Genomic DNA, 18,494 nt, shown 5'->3' on the forward strand with positions numbered 1-18,494 from the left:
CTCTCATATTTTCTACAAACTGTTGGTTAAACTTTTATTTTAGAATTAGCTGCTCCTATGTATGTTCATTTCTATCAGATCAGAAGTCATGTAATATCTGGTTATCCCACTTCTTGTTATGTTAAGATTGGTTATAGTAATTTGAGCTGTTGTTAGTCTAATCCACTAGTTAAAAAGTTCCTCAGCGACCTTTAACCTAATGATTTCAGTAGCCCTTCATGATGGCTGCTTAAATCTAGTATTTCATTAAGGGCTGTAAAATGATGATTTTTCTAATTCTTTTATTCTTAACTTTTGCATTTGTTAGCTGTTTGCTTTAAGTATAGTCTATGGAGAAAAGCCAGGATAGGTTCTTATTTACTAATTTGCAGAATAACAATAGTATTCTTTGAAGGTGACCAGTGAGGTTTTAGGATTTTGGTTTATTTGCTTGTTTTTATTTTGTTTTGTTTTATTATGAACTTAATGGGATTTTATGTAGTGGATGGTTTTTAGTCTGCTTGGTCATTATTATCATCATCATTTACTTTATATTATGGAAATTTTCTAACATACTAAAGTAGACAGTTGCATTAATGACATGAAACCTCTTGTGTTCATCCTCTAACTTGGAGCAGTGATCTTAACTTCAAGCCAGTCTTGATTTATCTTTATCTGTAACCCTACCCCCCACACACACTTTCCTCTGCCCTCATTTTAGTTTGATGCAAATCCAAGACACTATATCATCTGTAAATATTTCTGTGTATCTCTGAAAGATAGGGTCTCTTGTTTTCTAATATAATTACAATACCATGATCACATAAAAATAAACATAAAACAACTATAAAAAGAAATAGTTTCTTAGTATCATTAAATACCTAGCTAGTGCTCAAATTTAAAATTATCTAAAATGTGGGGTTTTTTTTTTAGCCCTTTGGTTGAATCAAAATTCAAATAAGATCCACCAGATATTATTCTATATATTGTGTTGACATGTCCTTGAGTTTTTTTTAATCTGTGGATTTTCTCTACATCTCTCTGTTTCTCTCTCTCTTCTTGTAGTTTATTTATTCAAGAGACTGAATCAGTTGACCATGAGAGATTTCCACATACTGGAATTTGCTAATTATATTTCCTTGGTGTAGTTTAATGTATTTTCTGTAAATTGTAGTGTCGGAGAGAAACAGAGCTGGACACTAAAGATGGTTAGAAACAGATTTTATTCACTACCGTTGCAGTAGGGAAAAGAGATTTCAGTAAAGAACTGAGCTCAACTCCAAATACAACAAGGAGAAGTGGGGATTTATAGCCAAGGAACAGAGTTGAGGGGATCAGTGGATGGAAAGTTACTAAGAGGAGAGAGACATGAAGGGAAGGGGGATTCTTGACAAACTAGCTTACCAGAATTTTTATGAAGACAGGCCTAGATGATCAGATATAAAGGTGGAGGGGAGGAACTTGAACAGATATCAAGGATGGGAGGATGGTTTAGCAGGATTCTTGGCAATAACCGGGCTAGGCAGGCCAATGCCAGGGCCCAAGGAAGAGTCCCGGTGGAAAAAGGGCTCAGAGGAGCCTGTCTAAAGTTTGGTCAAGGAGAGAGTCTTTGTCAGTAAATTTAGAAACTTGATCACATTTAAGGTGGTTGTTCTTTGGTTCTTTTTTGTTGTTTGTTACTAGAGGGCAAGCCTACTTCACAGCGATGTAGTGTTCTTGCATCAGGAGGTATAATGTCATGTATTTAGGCTGTTTCCAATTCAAATTACAGGATTACCTCTTTAATTTTATATTTCTATTGACTCTAAGTTACTTGATGGCAGAGAACATATTTCATTTTCAGAGTATTTTCTTGCTTACATAGATGTGGTTGCTTTTTCAAGAAATTTCATGCAATGCTATACTGTAAGGTATTTAGAAGGAAGCAAAATCTCTAAAATCACAGTATCCAGAGGCAGTTGCCATCAACTTTGGTAAACATCCTTCCACACCCCTCTCTATGAATGTATTCCATAGAAATAGATGTGAGCACATGGAGACACATGCTGTCACATAAAAATGTATATGTTTACCCAATGGAAACACAGTATAAAGAGTGTGCTTTCCATTCAGTGATATATCAGGGAGATATTTTCTTACCAATGCATTTAAATACACATCATTCAAATAGGTGAATGATATTATAATTTATTTAATCAGTTTCCTACTGTTGGACACTTATTATTTTAAAAGTAACTTCCTTTTTAAAAACAGCACCGCATGAAACATACTGTGTAACTCTCATTTAAAAAAGATTTTTATGGGGCTTCCCTGGTGGCACAGTGGTTGAGAGTCCGCCTGCCGATGCAGGGGACACGGGTTCGTGCCCCGGTCCGGGAATATCCCACACGCCGCGGAGCGGCTAGGCCCGTGAGCCATGGCCGCTGAGCCTGCGCATCCGGAGCCTGTACTCCGCAACGGGAGAGGCCGCAACAGTGAGAGGCCCGAGTACCGCAAAAAAAAAAAAAAAAAGATTTTTATGGACATATTGTATATCTTTAGCTTGACATTATTGATAAAGAGTTACCTTGATTTTGGGGGGTATCATCTGTATTTTCTTAGAGGGTTAAAAGAATTGTTAGCAGAATCCATTAATTATTAAATGATAGTAATGCATAGTCCTCATTCACCGGGTACTGGTCCCTTCTTGCTCTCCACTGTTGCCCCGCCCCCAAACCCCACTCACATAAATAGGAGCTGTGTTTTCTTTGCAGTATGCATTGCCTCAGGAACAAAGGTGGCTCTGTTTAATCGACTTCGATCCCAGACAGTTAGTACCAGATACTTGCATGTAGAAGGAGGTAATTTCCATGCCAGTTCTCAGCAGTGGGGAGCATTTTACATTCATCTCTGTGAGTATAAAAATATGCATTTGATTTTTTTCGTGTGAAATTGTTAAATTCATTTTACTAATAAGACATACAGATATATTAAGTTTTGTCATTTTTATAAGCAGATTAATAAGTTCTAAAAGATGATAATTTGATCTGTTTCCATTGCACTGCAGTGGATGACGATGAATCAGAAGGAGAAGAATTCACAGTCCGCGATGGATACATCCATTATGGACAAACAGTCAAACTTGTGTGTTCAGTTACTGGCATGGCACTCCCAAGATTGGTATGGCCTTAATGACTTCATGACTGTTTCTAATAAATGTTGGTGGCCTTTTCCCTTTTTGGTTGTATATCTGGATATGTTCAATAGAGGGCACTATAAAGTTACATTAGGATTTATTTTCTTAACTAATGTAGATACATTATTCATTCTTTGTGGTACCTGCTTCATCCCAACACAGGACCAAGTTTCAAAAGCATAGAATTTCAAATTTCTTTAAAAATACAAGCATAATTTTTATTATTTTATTCTCCCAAAGGAAGATGGATTTAAAAATTAAATAAAATTGGTGTTTCTTACTCTGGTAGAGAGGCATAGTGTTTGGGGCTTTTTAAAACTGTAAAAAACTGCTTTTCTTAGCAGAATGAAGCAAAAGCCCCTCATATACCCTTTGTCATCTTCCCCCTCCTTTTCTGAAGCAGAACACAATTTAGTTATATTAAAGATGGAGGGGGTTTATGAGTAGGTTTGATTCAAGGTCAGGTTGGGGGAGGGGATTAAGTGAATGGAAGAACTTTTAGTATTACTTGCCTGAATATGCTTTGTATCTCTTTGATGAAGTATTTCATTGGCTGATATTTTCTGGGACTATTTCAGCAGGAGCTGGGTTGATCTATAACTATCTAAGTAAATGCATCATATTATTGAATTGTTTTATATTTTTCTGTGTCATGGTTGTACAAGGTGATTTTATTTCCCATTTCAACTTCATAAGCCAAAATATGTGAAACATAGTAATATAAATTTACAAAACCTTGAACCTGAGGCAAATTATAAAAAGGGGAAAGGTAGGGAAAGAAGGGTACATAAATTAGAAAGAAAGACACACCAAAAAACAAGCTGAATCAACATTTACTCAGGTTCTTCTCTTTTCATTCATTATGTGTCACTGTATTCCAAGGATAATGTTTATTTGCTTTGGTATTAAATGCTTGTACTATAGAATCACTATTCAGAGGCCTTTGCCTCTGATCAGCAACAGCTTATATATGGGCCACTTAGAAGACAGACTCAAATCTTAAAATAGTGTTTTCACTTAGTTTCATGTAAAGTACCGGTCTGCCTTGCTTGAAGGTCATCTTTCTTTTGTTGTTTTTTAATAAATTTATTTATTTTATTTATTTATTTTTGGCTGTGTTGGGTCTTCGCTGCTGCACGTGGGCTTTCTCTAGTTGTGGTGAGCGGGAGCTACTCTTTGTTGCAGTGAGCGGGCTTCTCATTGCAGTGGCTTCTCTCGTCGTGGATTATGGGCTCTAGGCACACGGGCTTCAGTAGTTGCAGCACACGGGCTCAGTAGTTGTGGCTCACGGGCTGTAGAGCACAGGCTCAGTAGTTGTGGCGCATGGGTTTAGTTGCTTTGCGGCATGTGGGATCTTTCTGGACCGTGTCCCCTGCATTGGCAGGCGGATTCTCAACCACTGCGCCACCAGGGAAGCCCCTTGAACATCATCTTTAATTGAATATTTTCAACATGTAAAAGTATGGGGCTCTGATTATAAAAATGCTGCAATAAAAAACCTGATCCAGAGAATGCCTTAGGAAAAGTTGCAGTACCATCGTTAACAATGTACCGGTAAATACCTCTTTCTAGAGGTTGTGTGACTGAGGAATTAGATTCCTCAGAGACATAGCTAGGCTTTATATGGTCTGCACTACTTCAGGCCCTCCTATACCTCCACTTACGTGCAGTTTTCAACAAAGGCACGTTTTTCAGAGGAGGCTTTCATGTGCTTTCAAGAAGGATGACACTGTCTTAATATCTGAACATTGCATGCTGTGCTTCCTAGAATATTAGCCTTATTGGAGATCTTTGCTTGGAAAACACTCTCCCTCCAAGACCAAGTTTCAATGGGATGAATGTTCTAATGAGAAATCCTGGTTTTTAGGATGCTTTAAAAACAGGCATAGTCTATGTAGGTCTAGCCAACTAACAAGAAACACTGGTTAGTATTTATCCCACTTCCTCAAGGCTGTCAGATGCCCCAGAGGTTTGGGACATCTAAAATCTGTTAGGTAAACTAATCAGCGACATGAATTCAGCCTGGGCATTTACCAGGTATAGTCTAGGAATATGAATAAGATATGTTTTCTGTCCTTAAGAGCTGTATCCTGTTTACCTCAGAAATATGGAAAATACTGTACCAGTAACCTACAAAGCCAGCGTAGAAGAGAGAGAGCTGGTTGGAGTAACATCTGGTGTTTTATGAATGTAGAATTCATCATACATAGCTTGTTAGAACATTCATACTATCTGGTTTCTCAGATTTCTTTCCTGTTCTTAATAATTAGAAATGATCACAGCAAGTTTGATACCAAATAGTAGGGGACATATTTGGTTTCTTTATTGGTGAGACTAGGTCATTCAGCAGTGTCTATGTCCAGAGAACTATTATGGGAAATAAAATTGAACCAAACATGGCCCATGTTCTCAATATGCTTATTATTACTAGGTAGTGGAGAAACAGTGGATTACAGAAATGACAGTGTCATAGGCAAATGTTGACTCTTACGTGGTGAAGTCATAGTTGAGTGTGGTAGACTTACAGTAAGCTTTAAACTTACATCATTCAAAATTCACTTATTTCCCTAAAATCCAAACATCATTAAATTTAAATAAACCTTTAAGACTAGCATTGAATGGAAACATTTTGCTTGAGTTTAATTAGTCTCACAGAATATCTTAGAAACTGTAATTGCTAAAAGTGTAGTGTCTCCCTTTAAACTCAAAAATTAATGGTGATGTGAGTAGAATGACAAATATTCTGACTAATAAACTGCAGAGCTAAAAATATGTAAATATGAAGAATGTTGACTTTAAAAGATTGGGATTTTTAATAGCTGTGGCTTAAGTAAAGAAAAATCATCTTGGAATATGTCTGGTGTGAATCAAGTGATAAAAACCCAATAATATTGCATAATATTAATAGCACTGTTCTGAGCACTTTTACATATATTGATTCATTTAGTCCTCACAATATCTTGTGAGTAGCTACTGTTAAGGGTGTTCATTGTGGAGCAAAGTATTACAGTCCTACATGCATACGTGCATTCTACAAATAGCCCTGAACCCATGGGCCAGGAACTGTCTAGATGCTGGAGATACATTGGTGAACAAGGTAGACTTTCTTTCCTTTTGGAGCTTACATTTTTTTTTAATTAATTAATTTTATTTTATTATTTATGTTTGGCCACATTGGGTCTTTGTTGCTACGTGTGGGCTTTCTCTAGTTGCGGCGAGCAGGCTTCTCATTGCAGTGGCTTCTCTTGTGGCAGAGCACAGGCTCTAGGCACGTGAGGCACGTGGGCTTCAGTAGTTGTGGCATGCGGGCTCAGTAGTTGTGGCTTGTGGGCTCTAGAGCACAGGCTCAGTAGTTGCACGGGCTTAGTTGCTCCGCGGCATGCGGGATCTTCCCGGACCAGGGTTTGAACCTGTGTCCCCTGCATTGGCAGGCAGATTCTTAACCACTGCACCACCCGGGAAGCCCGGAGCTTACATTTTGGAAGGGATGTCAACGAAAACCAGCTAAAGAAATACCCATATAATGTGTTAAAAGGTTAATGTAAGTGGTAAGACATTAAAACAGGATAAAGGGATAGGAAAAGGGAGTGCTTAGAGTGGTCAGAGAAGTCTTTTTGAAGTGGGGCTATTTGAACAGAGACCAGAATGAAGTTGGAAAAGCAGAAACTGGGTGAGGAGCATTTCAGGCTGACAGAATGAGGGCAAAAAGAACTTAAGACAGGAATGTGTGAGGACTAGCAAGGAAGCCATTGTAGCTAGAGCCAAGTCGGGGTGCGGGGGGGAAGTGCCAGGACATGATTCTGCAAGGTTAGCCATGGGCAACATCTTGTCAAGTCCCTCTCTCTATCTACACTATGGACTTTCTGTTATCTGTGTAAGATAGGAGGCCACTGGAGGGTTTTGTGTGTGTGTGTGTTTTTTTTTTTTGGGCTGCATTGGGTCTTCATTGCTGTGTGCGGGCTTTTCTCTAGTTGTAGCGAGTGGGGGCTACTCTTCATTGTGGTGCACGGGCTTCTCGTTGCGGTGGCTTCTCTTGTTGTGGAGCACGGGCTCTAGGTGCGTGGGCCTCAGTAGTTGCGGCACGCAGGCTCAGTAGTTGAGGTACACAGGCCCTAGAGCGTGTGGGCTTCAGTAGTTGCAGTGCACGGGCTCAGTAGTTGTGGCTTGTGGGCTGTAGAGCCCAGGCTCAGTAGTTGTGGCACACAGGCTTAGTTGCTTGTGGCATGTGGCATCTTCCTGGGCCAGGGATCAAACCCGTGTCCTCTGCGTTGGCAGGCGGCTTCTTAACCACTGCGCCACCAGGGACATCCCCACTGGAGAGTTTTAAACAGGGAATGATGGCTGGTTTATGTTTGGAAGAATAATTCTGGCTGCTTTGTGGATAAGAGAGCATAGGGACATAGCTGTGGAAACAAAGAGAAAGGTGGTTGGGCTTTTGTCAAAATTCGGGCAAGAAGTTGATGATGGTACCTTAGACTAGGATGGTACTGGAAAGGTGATGAGAGGTGACCGATTTGTTTGAAGGTAGACCTAACAATTTGTTGACAGCTTGGGTATAAGAGAAAGCAAGGAGTCAAGGATGACTCCACGGTTTTAGGATTGAGTGAACGTGGTGTCATTTATTGAGCTATGAGTTGAGCGAGGATCACATTTAGGGAGAAATAAAAAATTCTGTTTTTGATTAAGATTGAGATGCCTATTAATAGACATTTTCAGTGTAACTGTTGAATAGGTAGTTAAATATACACGTCGAGTGCCTGAGAAAGGCTATGGCCGGAAATACAAATTTAGGAGTTGCCAACTTCTAAATAGTATAGAAAGTATAGAGTATGGATAGAGAAGAGATTTGGGGACTCGGCTGTGGAGACTAAAGGCCGGTTAGAGCAGGTGTATCCCCGAAGGAAGAATGTGTGGGTCGGATGCCTCTGAGAAAGCTAATAACATGAGGACAGAGAAGTGCTTATGGGATTCAACGGTCTTGAAGTCCTTAGTGGCCTCACCAAGAGCAATTTTGAGACAAAAGGCTGGAGAGATTTCAGGAGTTGGGGTGGTGAGGAAGAGGAGTTTTGATGTAAAGGAGAGCAGAGAAACAGGGTGGTGAGAGGGAAGGACAGGGATGTGTAGTCAAGGAAGGGGTTTCTTCTGATTTTAGATGAGAAATAGTTCTAACATGTTTGTATGCTGTTGGGAGTGATTTTCATAGTCCTCAAACACTTAGTGATTACCTTCCATGTGATAAGTAACGTCTAAGGTTTGATAGGATTATCTTTCAGATATCCATATGTGTTTTGTGGAATATTTGGATTATAAGGTCATGGTGTGTAATGGAAAGAGTTCAGGCTGGACAAGCAGCCTGCCTTGGAATCATATTCTGGTCCCTGAGCTACTAACCAAGTGATTTTGAGGAACTTAACCTGACCTCTGAGCCTGTTTCCTAATCTGCAAAATGATAACCTCTTTTAGGTTAAAATTAAAACAACGTATAAGTATGATACTGGACTTAGGTACTGACTAGCACACCCATAGTGGCCTTTAGAGATAATTTCCCCTTTGATGTTGGAATATTTGTCGTTGTATATTATTGGAAAGGTCAGGATTAACATCAGCTGGAAGTTTGCTAGAATGCAGAATATCAGGCCCCATATGTGATCTGTGGGATCAGAACAGATGTGTGTTTAACAGGAACCCCAGATGATTTGTATGGACATTAAAGTTTGAAAACCACTGATCTAGAAAACAGGTGCCAGTCTGCCCTGTTTTTTTAGGAGTTCAAGGAAAAAGGTAACATCTCTACATTCTTAACATGCTTGCAATCTAAAAGTATTCTTATACCTAGCTTTATTGTTTGTAAATTCTTTTGTGTATGTAGGTATGTGACAAATACCTGTGATGTATTATTATATAGCAGATTCTTTCTGTGTACTCTTGACAGTGTACGAAATGAAAACTCCGTATGTGATGATCTTTTCTTTTTTAATTGTTGAAATACAGATAATTAGGAAAGTTGATAAGCAGACCGCATTACTGGATGCAGATGATCCTGTGTCACAGCTCCATAAATGTGCATTTTACCTTAAGGATACAGAAAGAATGTACTTGTGCCTTTCTCAAGAAAGAATAATTCAGTTTCAGGTATGTTTTTAAATTACTGGTAAAATCTAAAATGTGCAAACTATTAGGTTAGCAGCATTTAGAAACATGAAACTCTCGCTTAATGTTAATTGTATCCGAATACATGAAGCTGTGTGTTCAGATATTTATCTCAAGTTCAAGGGTCCTTAGCCCACATGTTCCTCGGATATAGCAGTCATCTTACATCAAGGAAGAACTCAAAACTATGAAAATGTTCTAAGAGAAGCAGTTAACGTCTAGTTCTGAGGAACAAAGAGCCCCTCAGATTATCCAAAACTAGATGTTGGGTATTCAGTAAATCACCTGAAATTATGTGCAGACAACATTGTATATGATACATGCCTGTTTTGGAGGAGCGTTCATAATTCTCATCAGATTTATATTGGGGTCTTCTAAGATAGTAATGATGACACATTTCAAAAGCTAATTTTTAACTATATTTACTCAGAAGGCTTTCATGAGGACATTATGACATGAACAGATGACTTAATAGAATAGTTATACTTTCACATGAAACTCATTTCTGAACATCTGGAGACTTTCCAGAGAGATGCACACACAGCCAGTCTCCTCAACCCAGCACTGATGGTCTGGCCTAGGTGTTTCGAGATAGGGGTAGGGGATTGTCAGTCAATATCTCGGTTCCTTCCAGCTGAAAGTACATAAGTTTCTAGCTGTTCTCTGAGCAGGAGGGGGCTCCCATTCTTTCTCTCTCAGGGATCCCTAAAGAGTTTTAAACAGCTATTTACATCACAGATACTGATCTTTTATTAAAGAAATTATACAGGTACTGGTATACTCTTACTTAAATGGTATTCTGAAGGTATTATTAGTTTTTAGTATGTCACTGAAATATTTTGTATTAAAATAAAACCTGCCATATGTGAGGTTTCCATGCTAACATTCTGTTTGTTTAGGGATTGGCGAAGCATCGTGCTTGGGAAGTTTATAAATTTGTACTAAATTCTCTTCATGTTAATGCCAGTCTATGAGTGTTACTTTGTTAAAGTGTCTTATACTGCAGTGTATATAAAACTCAATTTCTAACCAATTTTTTCATAAGGCCACTCCATGCCCAAAAGAACCAAATAAAGAGATGATAAATGATGGCGCTTCCTGGACAATCATTAGTACGGATAAGGCAGAGTATACATTTTACGAGGGGATGGGCCCTGTCCTTGCCCCAGTCACACCGGTGCCTGTTGTAGAAAGTCTTCAGGTGAGACTACTTACAAGTTGACTTTTAGCTCTTTGCAGCTGATCTCAGCTATGACATGGCATAATTTTATTTCACAATAAATTTGATTTTTCTCCAAATCTTGTGATTTGGAGTTTTTTTTTTGGAGGTTTTGTTACACATCATTTGTTGATTTTTTAAAAAAAGAAAATGAGAGGAACATAATTTTATGCAAGAAAATTTAAATGTAAATCAGTTTGTATATTAGCTTGCGATATTTTTAGTTCACTTTGTCTTTATAATCATGTCATTTAAAAGAAGCATTTTATTTATCCATTTTTTTGCACATGATAGTCGAATGAGAAACTGTACTTTAATGAAAAATGAAAAGTTTTCTCAACATTGTTCTGATTTTCTGTGAATTGCAGTTGAATGGCGGTGGGGACGTAGCAATGCTTGAACTTACAGGACAGAATTTCACTCCAAATTTACGAGTGTGGTTTGGGGATGTAGAAGCTGAAACTATGTACAGGTACTTAATATAATTTTTTACATCATCTAGAGTTTTGGATGGGGGTGTGGGTACATGAGACTCTTTCCTGATATTGGTTGTCCTGTATTTAAGCAACCTTGTTTTAAGTTTCAGTTCTAAAATTTTCTGTGCTTTTAAGTGATTTCTATTTCCTCCTCAGATGTGGAGAGAGTATGCTCTGTGTTGTCCCAGACATTTCTGCATTCCGAGAAGGTTGGAGATGGGTCCGGCAGCCAGTCCAGGTTCCAGTAACTTTGGTCCGTAATGATGGAATCATTTATTCCACCAGCCTTACCTTTACCTACACCCCAGAACCGGGGCCACGGCCACATTGCAGCGCGGCAGGAGCAATCCTTCGAGCCAACTCTAGCCAAGTGCCCCCTAATGAGTCAAACACAAACAGCGAGGGGAGTTACACAAATGTCAGCACAAATTCAACCAATGTCACGTCATCTACAGCAACAGTTGTGTCCTAACTACCGTCTTTTTGCTAGGACTTACACTGACTTGAGTGCGGCAAAATGTTGACAAAAAAAGAAAGAAAAAAATGAACAATCTTTTGTGGTTTGTTGGGAAAACTTTTCGTACCCGGTGATACTATTCAAAAACCCCATTACCTGCAAGTGCTGATTTGAAGTGCAGAAGCCACAGTAAAACAAACAAAAAAACATCAAAATGTGCAAACTTTTGGAAATTGATTTTTTTCAGCTGTTATTTTTGTTTGGTTGGTTTTTGTTTGGTTTTGTTTAAATGGGCAAGAAATAGAGATGTGGCTGGAGTAAAAGGTAATCAAACTAGAAGACGAAAATCTAACATAGTTTTTATGGACCAAGGAACTTGTATAAGCTTTAGTAAAAGGTACATTTTCACCATACCTTTTTTATATCGCAGTATATATAGTACACCTTTGTTACCAAATAGGTTGTTCTCCTCCCCACCCCCTTTGAGCTTTTGCTCTTAAGTACATTCAGGTTCCAAGCCTGACCATGCTTGTTTAATCTAATTACCATACTCCTCCAGGTCTTTTTGGTCTAAGGCTGGAACTGTTCTTTTTATTTTATTATTTTCTTTAAAAGCTGAAGTCTTATGACTTTTCATGAGTGGAAGGGGTTTTGATTTCAGCAAGTCAAATCTTGTAAAGGCCTGCATATTTCTTTTAAGATTATTTGAAGTCTGTGCAAAAGCTTTAAAAAAAATGCCTCTGCCTTGCCTGCAATACATGCAACGTACGTTGACTTAGTCTCTATTCTCAGACACCGTTGATAGTTATTTCTGTGTTCCTTTTTTTAAAAAAATGTATTTATAGTTGTAATCCAAGAGGTCCTAACATTTACCTGGAATTAAATGTGGCCATTTAGCCATTAATGAGTTAATGGCGTGGAACATGTTGGTTTTTACAGTGTTCCCTTCCCTTTTCCTGTGCAGAAATGTATCTATGCGGTCCAGGATTTGTTCAGGTTTTCCCTCCTCCTAATCTTGTACATAACTTGTATTATGTGTAAGTTAAACATTTTATTTTGAAGCTAGAATATTCCCAGTGATTTCATTCAGCAGGGTGTTTTTCTGCCTTGTTGGCATATGACAAAAAAATATCATCAGAAGTATTTGCTACCAGTTGGTAGATGGTGCCCTTATTGTATAATGAGGAAAATCTCAGCAAAAGCATGTTTTTACTTACTTTCTTTTGTGGGGGGTAGCCTAGGCCAAAATATCATTGTAACCTTGAAACAAGATGCTTTTACTAGATGACCAACTAAAATAGCTGGAAGACAGTACTTTAGGAACAGATAGCTGTAAGATTATAAAAATGCAAATGTACTTTATCTTTCCATTTCTCTCCCTGCCTTTTTTTGTTTTCTCTTCCCCAGTACTGAGCATCTTCACAAATGTCTCCTACTCGGAAAGCATTTCTTCTCCATTCAGTTAAGATTTGGCTGCATTCAGGGTTGTGTGCTGGCTGTGTGTGCTGGGCTCACCGGTTTCACGTTGGTTTTGTTCCTGCACTTTGGGCACGCCTATGTTCGGTGTCTTAGAAATTGCAGCAGCCTCATTGGGCTACGTTTTCTACAGGAACTATGTGTGTGATGTTACAGGACATGGTCTAGTAATACAGTCATCTTTCTTTGAGTAAAAACTACCTCTAGATTGTGGTAAGCTTTTACTGTCCCATAAAACAGGAGCCACAAGTACCTTAAGAATGCAAAACTAACTTCCTGCAGTTTCCATACAGAAATTGTCTTTCTGGTGTCCTGGGCTATTTTGAAAAGTTTCCGTCAGTAGACTTTTTAAAACATCATTGTTAGTAGCTTCCCCCCACTCCCCTCCACCCCCAGCTTTGATATCTTCATTACTCATTCTTCTGCTCAGACTCTGCCATTGTAAATACAATTCCTAACATCTTTACATCACTTTTTCCTCAGTTTTCAAGGGGGAAGTCATTTGTAAAACATGTTAGTGGTTAAATAAAAGTTATTGTGGTCTTCTCTTTACTGCAAGCCTTTTTAATTACTCACAGGCTGCATTATACTATATATAGCCTTTCTCTCTTTAAGTCTGCTCCCGTCACTAGCTTCTCTTGTAAGCTAATCCTGCCTCACACTTTAAATCTGTTTCAGTGACCAAGGGCAGAATTCATTGTGGCCTTATCTTTCTTTGTTTTAACTGTTTACTGGCTTTTTCTTGCAAACTTGCTTGTTTATGAGTAGTATTTATTCTTCTCTCTGTTGAGTCTGGAAGTAGTCTTTACACAGTGCTTTTTGTTCAGAGCGCCGAAATGTTTTCAGTGCTGCCTTACTTTGAATGGGCCACAAGTTTCCTCCACTTCCCAGGTTTGGTATTTAGTTACCAAATTATATTAAATTAACTGATAACAGATGAGATGCTTTTGAAGAACAAACTATTCCTACCCAGCATTGCAACTCAAAATAATTTTTTCAAGTTTATGGCTTTATTAAAATTAACTTTTGCTTTTTTACTGTTTAGCTATATCTAATTTTGGCTCTTTGTTTATTTTAATAAGATAATTGAAATATTAGACTGTAAACCCTTTTCCTCTTTATTTTTGAAAAGTCCAAGAATATGCTTATACAGGCATTCTCCCCCCCACTATTTTATGACATTCTACATACCACAAACTAAAGACTGAAATGATTTGTCTGTTGTGGCTTATTGTTTACTAGTAGTTCTTTTATCAGCTGATTAAAATTTTTTTGTGAATTATTTTCAGTGTTTAATTTTCAGGAGCCTTGTCCTCTGGTTATGGTAGAACACGACCCCTCCTCCAATGGTGGCATTGTTAGAGATGCTGGTCATTATCCCTTATAAAGACTCTCAGAATGGTAACCACTTCAGTTAAAGTATAGTACATCCAAGCTTTTTTTTTTTTAATTCTGTATTAGAAGTGTAGGCTATGCTCTTATGATTCTATGCAGTTTCTGAAAATATGCATAGAAGCTGAGTCTGTTATCCAATATGTTTTTATTCTGTTGAATTTGATCACGTAGATTGGGATGGCAAGCTAAAGGCTTTAAATATAAAATGCCCTTTTTATTTTAAATGATTTCAGAGTTGAACACTAGTATAAAATTTACCCTGCTGCTGACTTTTCTTAAACTGTGGCAACTAAAGGCATCCTCATATATATATTAATTAGTGAAATATTTGTCACTCGTACTGCACAGACTTATTTGCAGTTGTAACTGGTTAGTTTTTTGTTTTTGGGGGGTTTTTTGTTTTTGTTTTTTTTTAATGAAACGAGTACCATCTGTGCCCTCAATTTCCAACACAGGTTTTAAGAACTAAACTAACTAGTCATGTTTAATCAGATAATCCATGCAGGGGGTGGGGGGGTGTTCCTTTTTGAAACAAAATGTTATTCAATTATTAACCAAGTTACTTATTTTTGATTTCAAAAGCAGCTGTGTTTCTGATGAGTACTGAACAAATGTGTGTAATTTTCTGTGCCAGACTTTCGACTTTGTTTTCAAGCACTGTAATGTGGGATGATGGTTAGAAACAATAATATATTAGGGTTTCTATTTAACCCTTTCAGGACTGAACTGTATTTCCTTTTATTAATTTTTCCATGTGTTGTGATAAATGTTTGCCAGCATTCAGTACTGTGTTGGTCCAGATGTAGGTTTATATGCTCATTTTTAGCTTATTTCTTGTACCTTGCAGCATGCTCTATGCATTCAGTCCTTAAGGGGTTTATTTTACAAACTGTGCACCTGTAAGGTTTATTAGCAATAAGATAGAAAATTGAGCAAGTTTATACCATAATTTTGTAGAAAAAAGAATCTGCTCAGTTCCATATTTCATCCATGAGAAACCTGCAATATGGGCAGTTTCAAGAAATAAATAAAAAGGAAATGTAAACCATTGTAAAAGTCTTCTGTTGGATGTGCCTGATGCATGTATTATCGTCTTTGATTTCAGAATACTTCATAGAGATAAAATTAAATTCCATATTACAGTTGGTACATTTACAGTCTTACCTTGCTATCTAATCTACATCACATCAAAGTGATGGCTGTGCTGATTTTTTTTTTTTAATGTTTTAAACTACACAGTGCTTTAAAAAGAGAAAGTTTTTTTTGCGGGGGGTGGTTCTTTCTTCTTCACGGGGAAATGGGCTTCGCCACTCAAGGGTTGTCTCCCAATTCAGGAACTTTTCGAGCTAATCTCAACAAGATTGGAGAGCATTATTTAACAGTAGCTTGCTTTTCCAGTGTAAGGTTGTCATTTGGTTTGGTGTATGAAAGAACATAGAATGTTTTTTCCTTTTTGGTGGGAGCTCCTCGTTGGAGAGAAAGCGTACTTTGTTTAATAGGGAAACAAAGTAAAGGGGGGAAGTTGTTACGTATTTTTTCAGTCATAACAAGTTCATTTATCTGATCTCCCCCAGAAGAAAAAAATATAAGCAAAGTTACCAGGATTTTTGCTAAATACATCTAAAAATAGTGATCGTTAAATAATTTAGAAACAATATAGTTGGAATTTGAGTTGTGAGGCTTTAATGGCTAGGATTGGTAATAGCTTCTTTTTTAAAAAAAAAAAATTTATTTATGTATTTTACAGTAGGTCTTTGTTAGTTATCTATTTTAAATATAGCTGTGTGTGCATGTCAGTTCCAAACTCCCAGTCTACGTATAGATTGGGTAATAGCTTCTTGGTTTAGAATTTAGATGGGAATAATATGTTTTCTACCCCTTGTTATAAATAGTATATGATCACTTTCTAAGCAACCTAATGAAAGGTCCAATTAAGTATATATGTGTGTATATTTTTTGTCCTTGAACCCATAGATGGTTGCCAGTTAAAAACATGCAGAGGGCAAGCTGCATCAGGTGCTAGTGGTGAGGGATCACAGAAGCAAGTCCTCTCCTTAAACAAACAAAAATCTAGAAAGATACAGTACCAAAAACCCCTGAAAAACCCTAGTTTAGCGCTAGACAGCAATGAGGACGACAAATTAAGTTGATGTATGTAAAGTACAAATGCGGTGCTTCGTCCTGACCTACAGGTTAGACCCTAAAGCTTACGGCTGGGGGATAGAACTGGTGCCACAGCTCCCATAGGACCTGCAAGACTGGACAGTTATCCACAGTTCTTTGTGTTAAGGATACGGTTTTTTGTGTGCCTGGCATGCAGGTGTTCAATAAATAGTGTAAGGTGTCCTGCACACATATGTAAGAACTCATGACTCATCTTGGTTTAAAGAAAAGTTAGGTAAGTATTATCCAATACAGAAAAGGAACAAGGTTTTAAACTCTATAACAAAAAACATTCATGATGAACACAGCTAGGTGGTTTTATAATGGAATTTATAGAATGTTTTGCTTTGCGGAAGTAGCACTTTATTTTTTAAATTTTTATTCTTATTGTTTTTTTACATTGGGCCACTTGTTTTACTGGATCTTTGCTGGTGGACCACTTTCTTACACCCGGGGGACTTAGGCCTTTGAGGGACAAGACTGGGCTACAAATGCAGCCTCGTGTCAGTGCCCTTCAGGTGTTTTTACCCATATGCCCGAGCCAAAACCCCCCTCAAGTCTCGACTGCCCAGGGGAGAGCAAAATCCTTTTACTGACACAGTGAAATCTAAAGGTATCTAGAACCAAGCATGCGGTAAGGGCAAGCCTGAGAAGGCCGAAGAGGGATGGTCCTCCCCTTCCTGTGGGATGAAAACAGGCCAGGCGGGTCCAGCACGATGGATGGGGTTGGGGGCTCGGCCAGGTGGTTCTGGTCAGGGGCTGGCGCCACACCAGCCGCAGCATCCTGCACCCTCCAGCCCGGCTTTGGGGGTCCCAGTCCCAAGGCTCCAGATCATGTGGAACAGCCACTGCCTCAACTCAACCAGCCCCACGTGAGGACGTGCGTCAGGCTCGTGGCCGTGAGGCGCGTCTCCAGCTGGATGAGGGTCTGGTTGTGCGCCTCGACGCGGGCCAGGTGCGAGTCCAGGTGGCCAAAGAGGGGCTCCTCCTGGTCCTCTTCTATGTAAAATTCTAAAGGAAAGGTAAAGTTTTCAGGCACCATCCACCACGGCTTGATCTCCGTGTCCTACCGCTCCCAGCCAATTCTGAATAGGGCCAAGTCCAGGAACTTATCCCAACAGGACCTAGAGCAATCTTGGAAGTAGCACTTGAAAATGTGGAATTCTATGACAAGTTTTTTAAAAGGGAAGTATGAGGCTTAGGTGTGCATGATTGATTGTAGTCCCTGCTTTTCACCTCCTTGTATTCTACTACCCTGCGCATTGAGTACAGTCAACATGCAGGTCCGCCATTTCTGGCACCTCTGCCTGGTCGATCATTTCCACTGGTGCTGAAATCCCAGACTCTCAATCCAGAACGCCGCCCCCGCCCCATCTTCTTCATATAAAGGAGGAAAGAGTGTGACGAGGACATTCCCAGCAGCCTCTTGGGCCGTTTTTGGCAGCTGTTCTTTTATCGTGAAACGAAGTTTTCTCCCCACAAGGCTGCTCTTTGTCCTTGCTCACAACACAACACAAAATCGGTGATCGTGGTTTTCCCCTGCTTAAACCTTCACAACTGAGTTTTTTTTTTGTTTTTTTTTTTTGCGGTACGCGGGCCTCTCACTGTTGCTGCCTCTCCCGTTGCGGAGGACAGGCTCCGGACGCGCAGGCTCAGCGGCCACGTCTCATGGGCCCAGCCGCTCCGCGGCATGTGGGATCTTCCTGGACCGGGGCACGAACCCGTGTCCCCTGCATCGGCAGGCGGACTCTCAACCACTGCGGCACCAGGGAAGCCCTAGGATTTTTGTCAATCCTTGGTTTCTAAAATTGTACACTGACATATATGTTGCTGTACACTTTTTTTTTTCAAACACATGCTAGACATTCACTGGGTGCTTTCAAAATAGATATTTATGATGCCGCGGAGCAACTAAGCCCGTGCACCACAACTGAGCCTGCGCTCTAGAGCCCGCGAGCCACAACTACTGAGCCCGTGTGCCACAACTACTGAAGTCTGTGTGCC

The 18,494-nt window shown here is 39.2% G+C and overlaps 1 protein-coding gene across 3 annotated transcripts in view; it reads left to right on the forward strand.

The window, feature by feature from the left end:
* LOC101332720 (recombining binding protein suppressor of hairless) overlaps positions 1-15,377 on the forward strand; it is a 230,968-nt gene extending 215,591 nt beyond the window's left edge. For all 3 annotated transcript variants that reach the window (XM_073805134.1, XM_033856905.2, XM_033856906.2), the window contains 6 exons: positions 2,733-2,870; positions 3,026-3,138; positions 9,146-9,286; positions 10,350-10,505; positions 10,892-10,995; positions 11,156-15,377. In XM_073805134.1, coding sequence (XP_073661235.1) covers positions 2,733-2,870; positions 3,026-3,138; positions 9,146-9,286; positions 10,350-10,505; positions 10,892-10,995; positions 11,156-11,471 — 968 coding nt within the window. In that variant the 3' untranslated portion in view covers positions 11,472-15,377. The remainder of the gene's footprint in view (positions 1-2,732; positions 2,871-3,025; positions 3,139-9,145; positions 9,287-10,349; positions 10,506-10,891; positions 10,996-11,155) is intronic.
* Positions 15,378-18,494: the final 3,117 nt, after the last annotated feature.

Source organism: Tursiops truncatus, chromosome 5, assembly GCF_011762595.2.
Source record: "Tursiops truncatus isolate mTurTru1 chromosome 5, mTurTru1.mat.Y, whole genome shotgun sequence".
In the NCBI taxonomy this organism is placed as follows: Eukaryota; Metazoa; Chordata; class Mammalia; order Artiodactyla; family Delphinidae; genus Tursiops; species Tursiops truncatus.